At 38.0% G+C, this 19,193-nt stretch overlaps 1 protein-coding gene across 4 annotated transcripts in view; it reads left to right on the top strand.

Moving 5' to 3' along the window:
- The window catches only part of Phtf2 (putative homeodomain transcription factor 2), a 115,698-nt gene that overhangs the window by 80,421 nt on the left and 16,084 nt on the right, over positions 1-19,193 (top strand). For 3 of the 4 annotated variants that reach the window (XM_031380068.1, XM_031380067.1, XM_031380066.1), the window contains 3 exons: positions 3,305-3,488; positions 7,641-7,796; positions 12,585-12,803. In XM_031380068.1, the coding sequence (XP_031235928.1) occupies positions 3,305-3,488; positions 7,641-7,796; positions 12,585-12,803 (559 nt within the window). Of the gene's footprint in view, positions 1-3,304; positions 3,489-7,640; positions 7,797-12,584; positions 12,804-19,193 lie in introns of those variants that run through there. The other variant, XM_031380069.1, reaches the window with a different exon arrangement.

Raw genomic sequence — 19,193 nt, 5'->3', positions numbered from 1 at the left:
ACATATATATGTATGTATATATGTATATATATATTTGGTTTTTAAGAAAAAGTGAAATTATGAAATTTGGAGAAAAACAGTTGGAAAAATCAAAGGATTACATTAAGTGATATAATCTCAGTCTCAGAAGATAAAATTTGCATATTCTATCTCATGTAGATTCTGATTTTTGAAGTTTATATGAGCATAAATAAGAGATTGGAAAGTGCACATATTTGATGAAATGAGGTAGGGGCCACAGAGAACAGGAAGCACTGAGAAGTGGAGCTAGGATGGAAGGGTACATGTAACATGGCTGTCATCTGTCATACAGCAGTCACCGTCTGAATCATGGTGTTTGTTCTACAGTTGTTTTCCACCCTCATGTTTGAGCTGGCATTCTGCTTCAAGTTGGCCCCTTCTCTTGTTTACTTGAGTTTCTGTTTTGCTACTACTCTAAGATATATTTCGGTGACTCAGCTGACCTAAATTTGGTCGGTGGAGCTCATGGAGCACTGTTGAGCAATTTCCTTGTCTTCCTAACAAGTTCTTACTGTTCTTGGAACAGTAACTTATCTCTGATACACCAGAATATTTCAACTTTAGCATGTACATCGGCTCCAGCCCTCAGATCAGACACTTCTTCAAGGAGACTTGTTGCATGTAGTTTTAAAAACAGGACCCGGCCCCCTTTTGTTCTACCCAGTTGTGCTCTAGGATAGTCACTGCCAACCTTAACCCGCTTTCCTTTTCTGCCCACCTTTGCTCCGGGAGAGGTCACATTACCAGTTCCCTTTCAAGACCCTTGAATCCATGGATGAAAGACACACACAGCTCCATTACCTTTTAGCACAGATACTTCCGCCTTGCAGGCTTGCCCATACCAACCTGTTATCTCCGTCTCTCCTCCATGCCACCTGTCTGTAGCAGAGGGTGCAGGCCCTAGCTGTCCCCGAGGCCTTAGATGATTGCTCCATCTCTTTTCCTCCAGGGCATGGCTGAAAAGCTTCTCTCCTTCCTTGTGTCTGCCTTTTCCTCCTTGAACCTGGAAGTCCCACTTGTACCTTCCACCCAACAATTGGCTCTTGTCCTTCTTTATTGACAAATCAAGAACCAATTGGGGATCTAGACCTTAGTTATCAGAGCCATCCCTTACAGAGAATGGTGTTTAGAAACAAAATTCTGGGTGCAAGATCTGGGTGTTTAGCATGGATCAAATACTTTAGGGTGTGTTATTTAACTTTGTACCTATTTAGATAAAGTCTGTTTATTGCATATGCCTTCAGCCCCTATTTCTTTCTTGACTACTGGCTTCCACACCTGTGTTAGCTGCTTACTGCTCTTAGGATTTTCTGTCTTCTCATATGCTTACCTTGCTTTTCTGTCTGATTCATGTATCTGCTTCTAGATATCTTTTACTTAATTATCTTCCCATTAGCTTCTCCATCCAGTCTTATTTCCATCAGCCTTCATGAATACCTCTCCAGCATACTATGAATTTATTTGAATTTCAAGGGAGTTTGCTTTTTTAAATCCACATCTGCGTGTTACATGGTGTGAAAGAAGAATAAAGGGAATTGTTGATACCATCCTCTTTCTCAGGCGGTAACAAGGCACCTTTGCGCTCTTCCTTGATGTTCTGTTTCTCCCCATTCCCTTTCTCCATAACACATTTTCTTGTTATATTTGATTACCTTTAGTCCAAGGCCCATGTTCTCTTGGATTTTTCATCACTGGGGATCACATACAAAGAAAACATTAGGAGATTGGGCTTCCAAGTCTTGTAACGCTTAAGATATGTGCTCTGAATATAAAGTATTACAACTGTATAGAGTAAGGGAATGTAGCCTGTCTGTTTCTGTTAGTTCTATAGAAGAACAGGAAGGAGAGGGGCTTCTTTGTATAAGACAAAAACTTACTGTGTTTTGACAAAATCCTAATGCGCAGTTTCCAAAAAGAGGGGGCAGTTGGAAGAATTGTGGAGACTATAAATCATCTCATGTTTAAGGACCATTTTGTATTATAATTGGCTTCAAACCTGTTGCGTTATTTCACCTATAACCTCTTTGTGTTAAATCTTGATTCTAAAAATCAGCATTTAGAATAGGTAAGTTCTAAGCCTCACATAGTTCTCAATTTTTTAATTAAATTAATAACAATTTAAAAATTAATTAGGGTACAAGGGTATTATGGGATTTTTGAACATTGTCTGAGTAGATTCTTTATCCTGCCCATTGAGACCACCCACCTGTTATCTCCATCTGCTTTTGTAGCCTCTCCACCCAGTCGCGTTCCCTTTCCTGTCCCTCGTGTCCTTTTGCCCACTGTCTGCTCAGTTCTGCTCAATTCTTAAGCAGATTTCCATAGAACCAAGTCACTGGGGTTTAGAGTAGAGTGCATTGAAAACCTGTCTACATGAAGCATTATACTAATTTTATTTTTTCCTTTCTTATAAAATATGCTCTAGAAAAGTTAAAGGGAGGTTATTTAAGTAAAAATGCTTTTAAGTTGTATTTTATGAGGGCCTTACTCTACATTGAACCCACTTTATTTTACTACTTTCAGCAGTTGTAGTCTTTTAAGACTCCTCAAATATTTGTCTGTTAAAAATTATTATTTCTCACATTGTATTTTAGAAATATTTTATTCCTATAAATCAATATCTTTAATTCTGGCTTTGTAGGCTCCATAAACATGGCCATCAATTATTTTTTTAAAGCAGTTCTTTTGTTGTGAGAAAGAGCTTACTTAATTTTATGCTCTTCATTTTTACTTTTGCCAGGTTTATAACTTTATTTTTTGTTTTCCTTTTTCCATATTTTTGCTGCAAAAGGTCTTAATGCTTTTATTATATATTAAAAGTAACTTATCAAAGAACTTATGTTCTTTGTGTGTATATACCAAAGGTAAAGTATTTGAGATAGTATTGTCATTAATTATAACTTATCTGATGAGACTTCAAAGATAAACTTTTTAAAATAAAAGCTTAAAATAATGTTAACCCTAACAAATTGGACAAAATTTTTATTCTAGACACTTTCCATAGGCCAGGTGATTGGGACTAAGAAATATTCTGTAAATCAGGGCTTTTCTTTGTGAATTGGTATTTGTAAGACCTTAAAACCTACCATAAGTTGAAATAGGATTTTAATTTGAATGGTCATTTTATCTGATACTCTTTTTCATTTACTGTAAAATATAAGTGTAGCCATTAAAATTCTGAGAAATACTGCTTTATGTAATAATACCAGATTTTAATTTCTATTGACCCACCCAGAGTGAGCTCAGTCCATATGATCATATTTCTAACTGTTCTTGGTTTTAGGTCAAAGAAGGCAAAGAGTTCAATTGATAAGTCAACTGAGACTGACAATGGCTATGTTTCCCTTGATGGGAAGAGGACTGTAAAAAGCAGTGAAGATGGTCCGGACCATGACCTTCAGTGTGAAACTATTCGACCAGAAGATCCAGCCTGGGTCACATGGACGCCAAGGAGTATTCCTGCCAAAGTTAGTGCTGTTTTCAGAGTTTGTCTAAGCTTATATCTGCTAGCATGAAGTGATGGAAGAATAGTTACTCTCAAAGCAGATGTTTTCTCTGGAGTTGATTCTGTGATCTTCCATGAATAATAGTGATGACACTGAAGATCAGGTTGATGTGGCTAAACATGACTGCCAATTGTAACTCCGTACATTCCAAATTTATTATCTATTACAGGTGTTTAACATACATTGGGAACACTGAAAAATCTTTTTCCCTTTCTGTGTTTAAATGTGCAGTAATTTGTCACCTGTAATTACAGAAAATAAGTTACTCTTCCTATCCACACTTACCTCTTTGTTCCTTAGGCACTGTCCATTCATCCCCTGATCCTCATCTTCCTGACTAAGGAAACTATTTGTGTGTCTCTCTGTCTGTCTCTTTCTCTGTCTCTCTCTCTTTCTCTCTCTCTTTCTCTCTCTCTCTTTCTCTCTCTCTCTCTGTCTCTCTCTCTCTGTCTCTCTCACACACACACATCTGTATATCACACTGTGTAATAATACAGTGTAACTATACAGTAGATGAAATAAGTCCGATGAAGAAAGACTCACACTGTGACTTTGACTTACTGCCAGTTCTGTTTCTGCTACTTCACAAGACAAAATCTTGTTGTCTTTATGGATTACATAGTTACCTCATCATCTGTCAGTAATGAGTTGAGTTGCAGCAGCCTCAGTGTATGTTACTAGTACTGTTGTGAAGTCTCTGTTCTTCCTGTTCAGGATGGCTGTTCAGGGTCTTTCATGCTTCCATGTAGGTTTTAGGTGGGTTTTCTAGTTTTTGAAGAATGTTATTGGAATGAGACAAGGGTGCCCACTCCATTGTTATTCAATGTAATGCTTCAAGTCTTAGTTATAATAATGAAACAAGAGAAAGATATAAAAGGGATTAATATTGCAAAAGGAAAAGTTAAACATCTGTATTTAAAAGACACCATAGCCTCCAATCAGAAAACCTTTATATAGGATAAACACTTATAGTAATTTGCAAGATAGAAAATTAATATACAGAAGTCAGTAACTTTTATATACACTAATAACAAACTTGTTGAGAAAGAAATTAGAATATACCAATTATAATAGTTTTTGCAGTGAAAACTTAAGGTACTTACAAAGAACCTGATGAGGACACCTGGCAATGAAGAAATTTATGCTCCTGAATTGACAGTTAAATATTCTGAAAATGGATAAACTACAAAAATAATCTATGCAATCCTCAAGAACTGGAGGGGGTGGGGTGGGATCCTAAATTCATAGGGCAATGCAAAAGAACATGGGTAGCCAAAGCAGCCCTAAGCAGAACAGTATTGCTCTAGGCATCATGTTACCTGACCTCAGACTTTACCACATCGCCATAGTGAAGCCAGCGTGCTGCTCCTGTAAAAGTAGGCATGTAGACCAGTGGAGCATGGGGGAGACCCTAGGACCAGGTCTGTGCAACTGTGGACACCTCCTTAAACTGTTTACAGTTCTAAATGGTATGTGTGCTTTATATTGTTTATGTATATAATTTATTTGCTTCTGTGCACATATGTGCGTGCGTGCGTGCGTGCGTGCGTGCGTGCGTGTGTGTGTGTGTGTGTGTGTGTGTGTGTGTGTGTACCATGTATGTGCCAGGTGCTCTCAGAGGTTAGGAGAAAGCATTAGCTCCCCTAGAGTTAAAAATGTTGTTAGCCACTGTGGTGGTGCTGGAAGATGAGCCTGCATCTTCTGCAAGAGCAGCAAGTACTCTTAACTTCAGAGTTATCTCACAAGCCCTGGACACTTCCTTTGTGACAAAGTTGTCAGAAATATGCATTGGAAAACAACCTTTTCAACAAATACTTCTAGTAAAACTGGATATTCACTTTCAGAAGAATGAAATTTGATCTGTATCTTTTACCCCGCTCAAAAGTCAGCTCAAAGTGGATCAAAGATCTTAACTCAAAACATGAAAAACTGAAACTGCCAGGGAAAATATTTCAGAAAATAGGTATAGGCAAGATTTTTTTATTTTTACTAGAACCCAAGAAGTTCAGGAGATCGCTCACAGATTTGAAAAATAGAACATATGTAATTAGAGAGCATCCACACAGTCAAAGCTGAGTGAACAGAGAGCCTGTAGAGTGACATCACTTGCTAGATAGACTTCAAGTAACTGGTTACTATCTGGAATACATAGAGAACTGCAAAAATCTGTTCTACCCCCTCTCCCCAAGAAGAAAACAAACCAAAACTACCAGTCTGTCAACCAGTGGGCCAAAGAAATGAATAGAAACTTCTCAAAGAAGAAATAAAAATAACAATCCATAAATAGTTCTAAAAGTATCTAATATTCATAGCCATTATGGGTACTTTAAAAATCATACTTATTTCCAGTCAACAGTGGGTATCAAGAAAAGAAATGACAGCACTAATGAGGATATGAGGAAAGAGGAAACTTATTCCCTTCTGGTGAGAGTCTAAGCTAGGGCAACCATTATGAAAAGCAATGTGGAAGTTCATTAAGAAGCCAAAAACAGAATTACTATGTTAGCTGTTCTGCTAGTAGGCATATACTGAAAGGACTCTATCCTGCGGAGAGACTATTACTGTTCTGTTCATAATGACAAGGACATGGGTTTAGTCTAGATATCCATCAACAGAGGAGTGAATAATGACAATGTGGTGGTACATATGTATATATAGGTGTGTATGTATATATGTATGTATGTGTGTATACACACTATGGAATTTTATTCAGCAGTGAAGAAAGGCGAAATTTGAAGGAAACTGGGTAGAACTGGAAATGTACTAAGTAAGGTAATTCAGGCTCAAAAAGACAAATGCTGCGTGTCTTATTTTTATCTATTTTTTAATCTATTTCATCTATGATCTATTTTTCCAGTTGCATTTATCCTCTTGTGGGAATCCTAGGGTCAGATTTGCATATTTGTACATTTATATAGGAGGGACTCTGGGTAGAAAGTGCCGAATGAGAGGGGAAAACAGACCTTTAATGGAGGGGTAAGCTACATACTGTGACATGTGCAAGCATGGAGCCAAGTTGCTCAAGGAAGGGAACAAGCAACGCATAGGACAGAGCTGAAGGGTGGAGCAGAGGGGGCGTCACAAGAGCAAGTGTGCATGAAACGCTGCAAGGAAGCAGTACTGTGCTCACTAATTTTCAAAAATGTGGTCAAAAGATGTTGCATTTAGGAATATGAGCATGGCCATTCTTATATTGGAGGAGATGAAAAGATTTCCTGAAAAATCTTTTAATAGTGCATGTACTTACATTTTGTAATATCAGCCATAAGTCACAAGTCTGAAATTTAGTCTGGCTGTAATTTAATACTCAAGCATTAGCTGTCTGATACTATGAGCATAACGTATCATATCTTTCATGCATACATTTTTGGGTACGTATTACCTACTGAGGTACAAATGGGCAAAAAATGTCAGAGTTTACACTTCTTGATCAGTTTCAGAATATCTAAAATATATGTCTCTTGCAGTTGATGTATATGTAATGTGCACACACATTCAACTATTCATTTCTTACTGTCTTGTAACTATTACTAAATCAGTGATGGATCTTAATAACTAATGACCATTTGGCTTGATAAAATATTATAATACTTTTCTCAGGTCTTTCAGCGTCTTTCAGATGGTCTGTTATATTTGTATGTCATTCATATTTCTTATTTCTGTAAGATGTTTCAGATTCTTTTCTGAACAAAATGTTACAGAGTGGTGTTTGATAAATTACTTGAATTACTTTTTAAAAGAAAATGTATAAGCCGGGCGGTGGTGGCGCACGCCTTTAATCCTAGCACTTGGGAGGCGGAGGCAGGCGGATTTCCAAGTTCGAGGCCAGCCTGGTCTACATAGTGAGTACCAGGACAGCCGGGGTTACAGAGAGAAACCCTGTCTCGAAAAACCAAAAAAAAAAAAAGAAAATGTATATTGAAGAGTATAATCTCTAACTTTAAGACATTTTTGCTGAAAATTAGGTAGTCCTAACCAGTTTCTTGGTGGCATTTGAAGATACTTGGAAGGTATAGAGGTAGATATTTTTTGTATAATTTGTAAAGATTACCATTTTAAAACTCAAATATCAGTTACCTGTTACTTAAGTTTTCTTTGTCTGTTCCCAACTAGGATACCCAAAGAAAGGTAACAAATGTCTCTGATGAAGTATCCAGTGAGGAAGGTCCTGAAACGGGATACCCACTGCGCTGTCATGTGGACAGAACTTCTGAAAGCGGTCTTCGAAATAGAAAGCCACACCATTATAAAAAGCATTATGCAAATGAGGTATACAGTTTAACCTTATTTAAATGCACATATACCTGTGTTATGTTACTTTCAACAATTGAGTGTTATTATTGAAATATTTCCCACCATTATCAATATATTATTGTTTTACAATCTTTTTATTTTATTATTACTATTACTACTACTACTACTATTATGATGATTTGAGAAAGAATCTCACTATCTTCTGTTAACTATCCTGGAACTTGTTATGAAGAACAGGCTAGCTCTAATCCAGATTCACCTGTTCTCTGCCTTCCAAATACTGGCATTGATGGTGGGCCACCACACCAGCTTTGTTTACAGTCTTGATGGATAATGTAGCATTGATCAATAGCTGTTCACGCACATTCATTCTTTGCAGCATTTATGAAGAGTTATTTATTCTCTTGGGTGTTTCTTTACTGTTAGATCTGTTTCCTTGTTTACTGGTTTAGGAGCGGTGCCTCCTTTGTACATGTGGAGGTCAGAGAACAACTTGTGGTAGTTTATCTTTCCCAGGTGAGTTCCAGGGACCTAGCTCAGGGTGTCAAGACATTATCAGGCTTGCTGCAAAGTGACCTTACCAGCTGAGACAGTCTGCCAGCTCCTGTGTCGGTCTTTCCATTATAGTGAAGTTATTTTCCAGGTAATTTCTCTCATGCTGCTACTGCCTGTTCCTAATTTCCCCATATTACAACATTCAGTAATTTTGTTCTTTGACTCCAGATTTTCTTTTTTATAAATTTGTTTCTTTGCTTATTGGTTTTCTCAGGCCTTTCCCCAATTTTCTGATACCTCTAGACTTAAAACAATTTAGACAGAAAAACAGTGTCATTCTATTTAGTGTTCACTTCCCAAAGATGCCTTTGTCACCTTGTCAGCTCACATTACCCTTAGTCTTTTCAAATTATACAAATTTTCTTTTTCTGGATGATTTTGAGTTATACTTATAAAAAAAATCAAGTGTTATCCTGGGGTAGAATATGAGTAACTTCAGGCTGCTAGGACAGTTACTTTCACAGTTACTCTCCAAATTACTTTGGTGTTTTATTTTGTTTTGTTTTTCTTCTTTAAGAATAAGCCTTCCTCTCCTAAGACAATCATTTGGGTAGACAGAACGATTAATGTATTTATTACCTTGTGCAGTTAACTACACAAAATAATTCACACAAAATAAAAACAAACCAACACATTCTTTGAAGAAACTACTGGATTCTAGTTCTGTTTATTGTAGGAAATATACAAAATGACAACAAGTCTATCAGAGATACAACGGTCTTTTCAGGTGATCCAGAAGTCAAAAGAAAATATTTTGAATTTACTTTCCCGTTACAAAATAATTTCAACAATTAAAAGAGAGAAGTTGTTTGAATGTTGTAGAAATAAGTGTGTCAGTACCTGAGGTAGTGTGGGAACCCTGTCACTCTGTGTAGGCCTCTACCTGAGGCAGTATGGGGACCCTGTCACTCCTTGTGCAGGCCTCTACCTGAGGTAGTGCAGGGACCCTGTCACTCCTTGTGCAGGCCTCTACCTGAGGCAGTGCAGGGACCCTGTCACTCCTTGTGCAGGCCTCTACCTGAGGCAGTACAGGGACCCTGTCACTCCTTGTGCAGGCCTCTACCTGAGGCAGCGTGGGGACCCTGTCACTCCATGTGCAGGCCTTTCCTCCCTGGTGTGTGCTGGCTCCAGCAGGTTCTCCTGTTTAAGAAGAGACTGATGGAATTACTTGGTTAAGTAGATGGCAGAGTGTATCCTAGAGAGTGGACTCTTTATGTCCTGTTTGCCCTGTTCTGCCTGTTTAATTCTCTCTTTTTTCTCTCAAATTTTGTCTGTTTACTAAAGTAGATTAGATTCTTATCAAATGAAGAAAGCATGCGATGGACATCTTAGTAAAGAACCCTTGGGTGTGGAATCAGACTATTTTTAACCCCAAACTTTTTTGAGACCCAGTTTATGCATCTGTACCTTGTGTGTGTGGGGGGTGCGAAACTGTTCTCAATAACCAGGGTTAGATTGAACTGGTTTGTTTGTTTTTTTAATGAAAATATTTCTTATTTTTAGACTAAACAGTTGTTAGATAAAATTTGGTTTTAAATTTAAAGGCTGTAGGTAATTATTTTGGAGTTTATACTTATAATGTAATAATTGTAAAATATTTTTGGCATAATACAGTTAGAATTATAAATGCTTCCTTACTCATAAACCCACCTATTAGTTTTTTCCCCCACCAATTAGTTTTAGTTAAAAAATAATACCTCTTAATTTGTCACTTTATTTCAATATATGACTAGAACATCTCTATCAAAACTCAATATTAGATATTAAACTACCTTTATTAAATATTTAACATGGGTTGGAGGGATGGCTCAACAGTTAGAACACTGGCTGTTCTCCTAGAGAGCCCAATACGTCATATGGTGACTTGCAGCCATCCATAATTGTAGTTCCGGGGGATTTGACCTGCATGCAGCAGACATGCACATAGTGCGCGGACATGTATGCAGGCAAACACTCCTATGATTAAAATGGGGTTCTGAGAACTGTAAGGAAGCAACGTAACATTATAAATTACTGAACACTTTCTGTGCCCTGCTACTTAGTGAAGCTTCCGTAATAGCTGGGCATGCCACAGTCGGACCATCTTGTATTGTGACCTGTAGGGTTCAGCATGTGGGTAAGACCTTCGTGTCTTTTCTCCTATAGCAGAGTACATATTACTTTATGGTGCTGTGGAAGCTAGCCAGCAGGTAGTTTCTGCTATGTTAAGTTCATTTTCCTGTTCATTTCTTTAAAAACAAATTGCCTCTTACTCATTTTCCCTTCCACAAATGGGTATCAGTATATTAATATCCATTAATAGTGGCTCTGCATTCAAAAGTCATAAATGGTGCATTTCATTCAAAGTAGTTTATGATCTGTAGTAATGATAATAAACAAACAAAAAAGTAGTGTTTGTTTCTGTCTTTGTGATCCAAATATATGAGACTATTGCTTGAACAGCTAAGAGAGAATTATTGAATGACTAGAAAGGAAAATGGAAAAAAAAATGTTGTCCTATGACTGTAACTCACTTCAGTGATGATGTAATTAGTCTAGATAGAAGGCATTAAAGTATATAAGCTGTAATGGTCAATTATCCACATCTCTCTGAAGAAAGAGGGTCAGTACTATGGTGTAAGCAGGTAGTCAAGGGCAGAGTAGCAGAGACAGTTGTGATTGGAGCCAGGGAGCTGTCTGGGTTCATTAGAGAAAAAGCTGTACACACAAAGGATGCTGGGTAATGGATTGAGCTTGGTCAAGGAATTTAGGAAGCCATGGTGGACGATTGTGGCTAGAGGAGTAAAAGGGTAATTTTATTTTGGGGAAGTTAATTTATAAAGAAGGAGAGGGCTTTTAGATGTAGGCCATTCTACATTCAACAAAGGAATGAATAACAGTGTCTTACTTTTAATGTTTATTTTATATGTATGGGTGTTTTCCCTGAGTGTATGAATGTGTAACTACTTGTGTGCCGCCTGTGGAGGCCAGAAAGGTACATCGGGTGCTTTGGGACAGGACTATAGACAGTTGTGACAACTCTTTGAAGGTGCTGAGAATTGAACCCAAGTCCTCTGGAAGAGCATTTAACTTTTGAGCCATCTTTCCAGGCCGTAATTTTTTTTAATAGTCAGATTAACAATCTTTAGAGGCAGAAGATAACAGATCTAAAATTTGACGTGATTATAAGGATAACCTTTGTCTTTATTCAATAAACTATTTTTTACCTTAAATAAGTTTTACTCATGTTTCTTTTATAAACTGAAAATGAGGATAAAATCAGTCAATAGAAAATGCCTGTTTCTGGGCATGGTAATATTAGCCTTGGGAGACTGAGACAAGAGGGGCATAGTTCAAGGCCAGCTTGGGCTATATGAGGCCCTGTCTCATTTAGAGAAAGAGAAAGGGCAGGGAAGGAAAAACAGGAAGGAGAGAGAGAAAAGGAAAGAACAACACACAGAAAATTACTTGGATGACATCTTGGATATGTAATGAAGATGACCCAGGTTTTTGGAGCCACCAGATGCTAGGTCTTGAAAGAACAGTGCTAGCAGTGTAAAATGCTGTAACAAACTATGAAAAGTGTCTTTTATAGGTCCTTTACCTGTGCAATTTAGCTTTCTACTTGTGTGTCATAGATTATCTTAAAAACACAAGATAAGGATTGTCTTCTTGGTTTTGATTGCCATGTTTAAGCTTCGAGAAAGGCAGTAATATGGTGAAATCTATTTTTGTAAATATATACATATATGCAAAATAGCTCCATTGAAATAAGTCAGGCTTGCTGGCACACATCTCTAATCCTGGTACTTGTGAAGTATAGGCAGGTAAATTGTATTTCTGAAGCTAACCTGGGCTGTATTGCATACCCAAAGCAAGCTGGAACTACATGGGTAAACATGATCTCAGCAAGCCAAGAGCTTAGGACATTGCTTCATTGTAGAGCGCTAGAGGCCCTGTAAGCAGGAAACAATCTATACCATGTGAACATGGACTACTCTCTGTCTACTTGAATTCTGAACTTTCTATAAATTTTAAGAGAAAATAGACATACCTTTGCTTGCAGAGTAGCATCCAACCTGAAATATAAAATCAGAAGGCATCATTTTGTTAGTCCTAAAAATCAATCTGTACTTTATTGTTTTGCAGTCTTTTCTACTGTCCTGCGACAGTATCTTTTGTTGTAGTAATATATGGTTCTGATAAAAACCCTTTGAGTTGGAAAGAATACACAAATTGTATTAACGTCAAAGAATATCTTGATTTCAGGATGCCCCTAAATCGGGTACTAGTTGCAGCTCTCGCTGTTCAAGTTCCAGACAGGATTCTGAGAGTACAAGGCCAGAATCTGAAACTGAAGATGTATTATGGGAAGACTTGTTACATTGTGCAGAATGCCGTTCATCTTGTACCAGTGAGACAGATGTGGGAAATCCTCAGATAAATCCATGTGTGAAAAAAGAATATAGAGACGACCCTTTTCATCAGGTCAGTTTACAGTGTTGGATTGTTGGAACTCTCAGACCATCTCCTTTGAATGTATGTACAGATCTTACAAAGCTGACAAAAGTGTTTACATTAAATTAATACTTATAAGGGCTTTTCATTTTAATATGGTTGCCTGTGTTTGGCTTCATTAGAAAACTTGAGTCTCAGTGTTTCTATTGTTGTATCTCTTGTCTTTTGCACATATATGTTCCTGAGTTAGTAGGTAGAGTTCTGTGTATCCGATTTGTGGTTTTGATGTACTCGTCTTTTTGTCTTATTCAGATTCATGTATACCTTGGCTTAAATTCTGCCTTTCAGATTATGATTCAAAAATCTATGTCCCCTGAGTATCAAATTTGTATTACTGAGAACCAATAGTCACATCCAGTAGAAATGTAGTGAGTCATGTTTGTAAGTTTCTATTAGCCTCATTAAAAACAGTTTTAAAAGGTGGAATTCCAATATTGTTACTTAACCAAATATATTCAACCTATTATTCCTTTACTATATAATTAATGTGAAAATAGAAATGGTATAGATGACATTTTAATATTAAGTCTACAAACTTTAGTCTGAACCCTTAATGTACACCTCATTTTAGACTAATCACATTTAAGGTGTTAATAAAACCACAGTTGAGTCAGATACTGCATTGAATCCTTTAGTGTCCATCAGTGCCCACCTTTAACAGAACACCACCACCACCACCACCCCGGCCACTCCCCCAACCCCCCACCCCCAGCTTTGTAAATCTTTCTCACTGTACTCAGAGTCTTGGTATTTAAAATAAGAAAAGAAGCAGGGTATGGTAGTGCACTGGGAATGCAAAGACAGATGCTGAGGCTGGCCCGCTTGCTGGGCAAGCTCAGAGCAATTAAGAGACCCATTCTCTTAAAGTGAGGACTAACACCTAAGGTTGACCTCTGACCTCTGCATTGGTAAGTGTATGTGCACTCGCTCTTAAGCACAGGCCCACCCTTACACATATACATAAATACTTTTCTACTTACTTTCTTTTGGCTAGCTTCTTATCAAATGTTATCAAGAAAAACAAGCAAATCCTTGGACAATTTCCTTACTCTGATTAAGAGTAGGTCCTTAAGAGCCTCAGCTGTGATCTGCTACCACAGTCTGTCAGTCTGTATGGCCTACCCAGCACTCAGCTTGTGTAGTGGGGTGCCAGCACAGTCACTTTCTTGTTATCCTGCCCCCTGTACCCCTTCTTTGCTCTGTAGATAGCAAGCTCTGAGCTTGATTCTAGGAAATATTTTTATTAAAAGCAGGCACCAGGTGAAGGTGTTCATTATCCTGTTTTTTTTTGTTTGTTTGTTTGGTTTTTGTTTTTTTTAACAATTATGGCAGCCTTTTTTGTTCATTTGTCTGCCAGTTTGGGTTGGATTTGAACTAGTTAAAGTTTACATTAAAGAATGAAATGTTAAAGATAGCAATAGTTGTGGAGTGTTTGGTGCATGCCTTTAATCCCTACACTTGGGGGACAGAGGCAGGTAGGTATCCAAGTGAGATCTTGTCTTTAAAACAAAACAAAATTTTAAATAACAGTAGATAGACTTTTCCTACAGATAGAATCTCTTAGTTTAAATGGACAGTAGTATAGTTTTGTGTGGATGCATAAACAGACCAAGGAGAACTCAGACACAGGCTTATGTTCTTATGGGTCCCTAATGTGTGGCATAGCATTCGGACTCGGTAGAAAAAGAGAAGGCTGTGGGATGGTGGGTATATGATCATTCACACACTAACATTTATTGCACTCTCTAAGTGTAAAGGGAAAGAGTCTAAAACACAAGGAAGAAGAATAGTCATCTTTGTTATTTCAGTTAACAGACAAATGATGCTGGCTCTGGTGACCTGTGTGTGCCTTTAACACCAGCACTCACCAGGTGGCAGAGGCAAGTGCCTCTCTACAGGTTGAATACCACCCTGATGTACAAAGGCAGGCTACCCAGTGAGGTACTGTCTCAAAAAAAGGGAGAGAGAAGGAGAAGGCAGGAGGTGGGAAACAGAGAGTGGGAGAAAGGGAATAGGTGAGGGAAGAAAGAAGAAAGAAAAGGGAAGGAGAGAGAAGAAGGGAGGGAGAGGACTCAGTAGAAACTAAACAAAAGGATCTGAAGAGGTAGCTTATGGCGACAGTGGAGATGAGGAGTACGTTAATATGAGCAGTTTTGCCTGTGCTCAGGCAAATGCAATTCAGAGCAACCAGACACCACTGGTGAGAGTCAGATTCCAGCACATTGAAGAGTACAGGATGGTGGTGCACCTTTAATCCCAGCACGTGGGACAGAAGCAGGCCGGTCTCTGTTAGTTCTAGGCCAGCCTGGTCTACATAGTGAGTCCCAGGACATCCAGAGTTATATAACAGAGAGACCCTGTTTTGAATAAACAAATAAGTAAATAAATAAGTTTTAGAAATGATCAGTGTTGACAAGATTTTGAAAAAGGAAATCATTAAGCAGTGTGCTGATATAGATTTATACAATTGCTTTGAAGTACTTGCCATTATCTGGTAAATATGAAGGTGCACATAGTCTAATCCCCTCTCATCTTGCTTCAGTACATTTTAGGTGATGGACACAGGAAAAGTAAATGTGCATCACACTGTATGTGATAGCAAAAATTAAGCCAGGATGTTGGAGTGGCAAAAGGCTTTAATCCCAGCACTTGGGAAGCATAGTCAGGTAGATCTCCATAAGTTCAAGGACAGTCTGGTCTATATAGTGAGTTCCAGAGTACACAGAGAAACCCTGTCTCAAAACACCAAAAAGGAAAGGAAAGAAAACAGTAAGTGAAGATAGCATAGCTGTGCTGATTATTCTTCATTGTGAACTTAGCAGGATTTAGAGTCAGGTAGGAAACACACCTTTGGGTATTTAGTGCCCCTTAATCAGAGGAGGGAAGGACTTCATAAACAGGACAGACAAAGCCAGCCCAGCATTGGCATTTCCCCTGTTCTGCCTCTCCATTAGTGCCACACACCAAGACATTCCTGAAGTCATGCCTTCCTGGTGTGACAGACTACCACATCTAAACTGTGAGCTAGAGTAAGCAAGCCTTCCTTGTGCCTCTTCCCGCTGGGCATTTTCCTGCAGTGCTGGGCAGCACAAACATGCACCAAAGCTTGGCATAAACAGTTTATTATAGCAGTGAAATTAAACTTAGCCGAGTGTCAGCACAAGTCAGACTTGGGAGCATAAATTTTCAATTATAAGTTGAAGTATAAATTTGTTTCATTTTTTGAGTGAAAGTAATTTAAAGAACTATGTAGTGCCGCTTTTATGTTCATATATAAGCATATATGGTTGGGTTTAAAAACATGAAGGGAGTAATAAGCATGGGATTTACAGTTGCAGAACTTGATGATTAACAAAATAAAAGTAAAAATAGTTTCCAAGTTTACTTAAAATGTTTTACTTCAGCAAGTTGAGAAGAAAGGTAAACTTGGTAAAGCCAGCTGCCTGAGTAGCTGAATGAAAATTTTTACTTTAAAAATCTGCCCACTGGTTTTGGCTTCAGGCCCATTGACAAATGCCATGGGTAAGGAAGCTCCCTGTCAGGTGGGGAGCGTCTGAAGTCGTGATCTCTGAGAAGCACAGGCTGCTGGGAAAGATGAGGTGGTTCACATGAGAGTTGGAGACCTGAGAGCTGTGCTTGACATGTAAGATACTGAGCACACTAAGGTACATATGAGGAAGCTAGTAGGGGAGACTGAAAGAACTGTAAAAGAAGAAAATTCACAGTTCCTGCCAGGGATAGCCGCCACAAGCTCTGGGATAGCAGGGAGGAGTGTATAGAACAGGCAGGCAGTAAAACCCTTCTGGCTTCTGCTCTCGGAGACCCAGGTTCACTCCATTCTACCAATGAGGGAAAAGAACCAGAGGAAGGGGGGGTGTGAATAACGTTTCTGTGGGAGTCCAGATGGCAGATCGGCCAAGACAGTACTGATAAACGGAAGAATGATTGTGTTGAAGGGACGAAGTGCTTCTATGGAAGGTTTCAGAGACCTGGTCAGATGGGAGGTTGCTAACAGTGACTCATTTCAGAGGTGAAGCCATTCAGGGTGTGGCCACAGGGAATACCTAAGGGCTCCTGGATCTGAAGCAATGAAAACTGTACAGAGCAGTACTGGTACGGTGATGTGGGTGAGGCATGTGCACAATTCCCTCCGCCACTGAACTTTACAAATGGATTGGTTGGAGCTGGTTGGAAATGCCTTTGAGACATTTTCCCTATAACTCCATAAACAGCGTAGGTGTGTGGGCTGCATGACTATTGTATTGTCCCACTTACCCCTTGGTACACTGTAAATACTGCCTGAAAAATGCATAGCACTTAGGACTTTCCAAAGTTGTTTATGAAAATATTTAGTAATTTGGCCTATGTATTTGATGCCATCCTTCTGGTTTTCTATTAGACTAAAAGAACCCCTTAGCACACTACTCTGCATATTAATTATTGTTTTTAGAATAAAGGCTCTTTTTTTTATACAATTTCATATTTTCAAGTTTCCAGAGGGCTCATGATTTTTCAGGATTATTAGTTATCAGACAGTTGAAAGTGGTTTCCTTTAATGAAAACCTGTGGGATTGTCTTCTTGTCTGCTGTCGTCTGTGCTAGCTCTGAAAGACCATTTTCTGTTTGCCGTGAACATTTGGACTGGCATGTTCTTTTCGGAATATTGCCAAATACATAGTTTTGCTATGTTTGTAAATGGTAGCAAATATTTCATAGAAAAGGATTTTTTTTCTGCTAATTATGGCTGGGTCTATAATGAAATAAAAAGCCATATTCAGGTGATGTTATTTTCTAGTAGGTATAGCCAGATTTTAATGACTACATTCCCATACTTGGAATCACCAAGTAAAGCAGTTGTCATAGTGAATTTATTTGGAATAAAACAAAGGTTTGCCTTTTGAATGAAGATAAAAGCAAGGCTCAGGAGATCTGGGGTGGAGGAAGATTCAGCTTGAAAGTTTATGATCTTCAGCATCCTGCACAGGCCATACATGATCCAGGCTGACTCTGTGCTGCCATGTGATGAAGTCACAGACGTTTAGTAGCTCCTTGATCTTGCCTTTCTGCTGAGCCCTTTAGAATAGGATGTGTCGTGTCATGATGCTCTCTGTATCCTGTGTGTGTTTAAACAAGACTTTTTAAGTGTATGTTTGACAAAAGCACCAATACATTGAGTAACTAAACTGACCAGTTCTAATGGCTGTCTTCTCTCTTGGCATTTGGCTGTAAGAAAATGAAGCCAAATCTTTGAACAGTGACTTGGGAGAAGTACTTCGGGGACAGCAAAGAAGTTGACTTCTTATTCTGACTCTAGATTGACCTCCATTGTACAAACATATTCTTTGGGTAATTGAGCAGACCTGTAATTTCTGTTACACAATGAGACTGGAAATCTGTTATTACTCGGTTAAAGTCTGTTGCCACCTAGACTTACTGTTATGTGCTGGCTAGCTTTATTGTCAACCTGGCGGAATCTGGAGTCACCTAGGAAATGACCGTGCATCTGTAAAAAATTACTTACATTCGCTAAGCTTCTGGAACACTCCTGTGTTCCTGTTTTTTATTCAACCTTGTATACATTTTATGCTTCTTAGCCCCTCCCTTGCCTTTAAAGCATTAGGGATTGACCTCAGGGCCTCATGCATGGCATACTAGATGGGCACCCTCTTTCAAAGCCACACCCCTATGGTATTTTGATTCTAGTATATTAAATAATTTATTATTAAATTTTCAGAGAAAGTTTGATATATATTTTGATACAAAATTATTTCTGTTCTGTTCTAAACTAGTATATATTAAGAAGTTATGAAATATCACTTACTTCAAGTGACATTTCATATTTCAAATCACGTAAGCTCCACAGATAGTGAAATATGTAAAGACCACGAAAGTATTTAGAAAAGATAAAAATGTCCCTCTTTTTTATATATTATTGACTTTTTAGATGACTTCAGTTGAAGTCTATTTGCTTACCTTTATCCCCCCTTATGAATATTATATTTCTTAACTTTATGAAAATATTTTGAAATATATATGTCAACAATCAAATTGATCATATTCCTTAGGTTTCTGTGAATGCCAAACATATCCTTTATATCAAATGTGGGAAATATATCAATCCTTGAGTTAATTATGAGTTAGAAATGTTGTAGTGTAAACTAAATAGTCCTATTCCAGCTCCAGTGTAAGTTCTACATTTTTATAATTACATAATTTTTATGTTATCTGTTTAATTATAACCAATTTTGAATTGAGGTTTTTATGTAGCTAGTATAGTTATGATTATATATACACATATAGTTATAGTTATATAGTTTTGTAGGAACTTTGATTTGTGAAATGTGATAAATGTGCTCAATT

Source organism: Mastomys coucha, unplaced genomic scaffold (assembly GCF_008632895.1).
Source record: "Mastomys coucha isolate ucsf_1 unplaced genomic scaffold, UCSF_Mcou_1 pScaffold19, whole genome shotgun sequence".
NCBI lineage: Eukaryota > Metazoa > Chordata > Mammalia > Rodentia > Muridae > Mastomys > Mastomys coucha.
The sequence above is the reverse complement of the archived record's forward strand: the minus strand, read 5'-3'. Positions and strand labels throughout refer to the sequence as shown.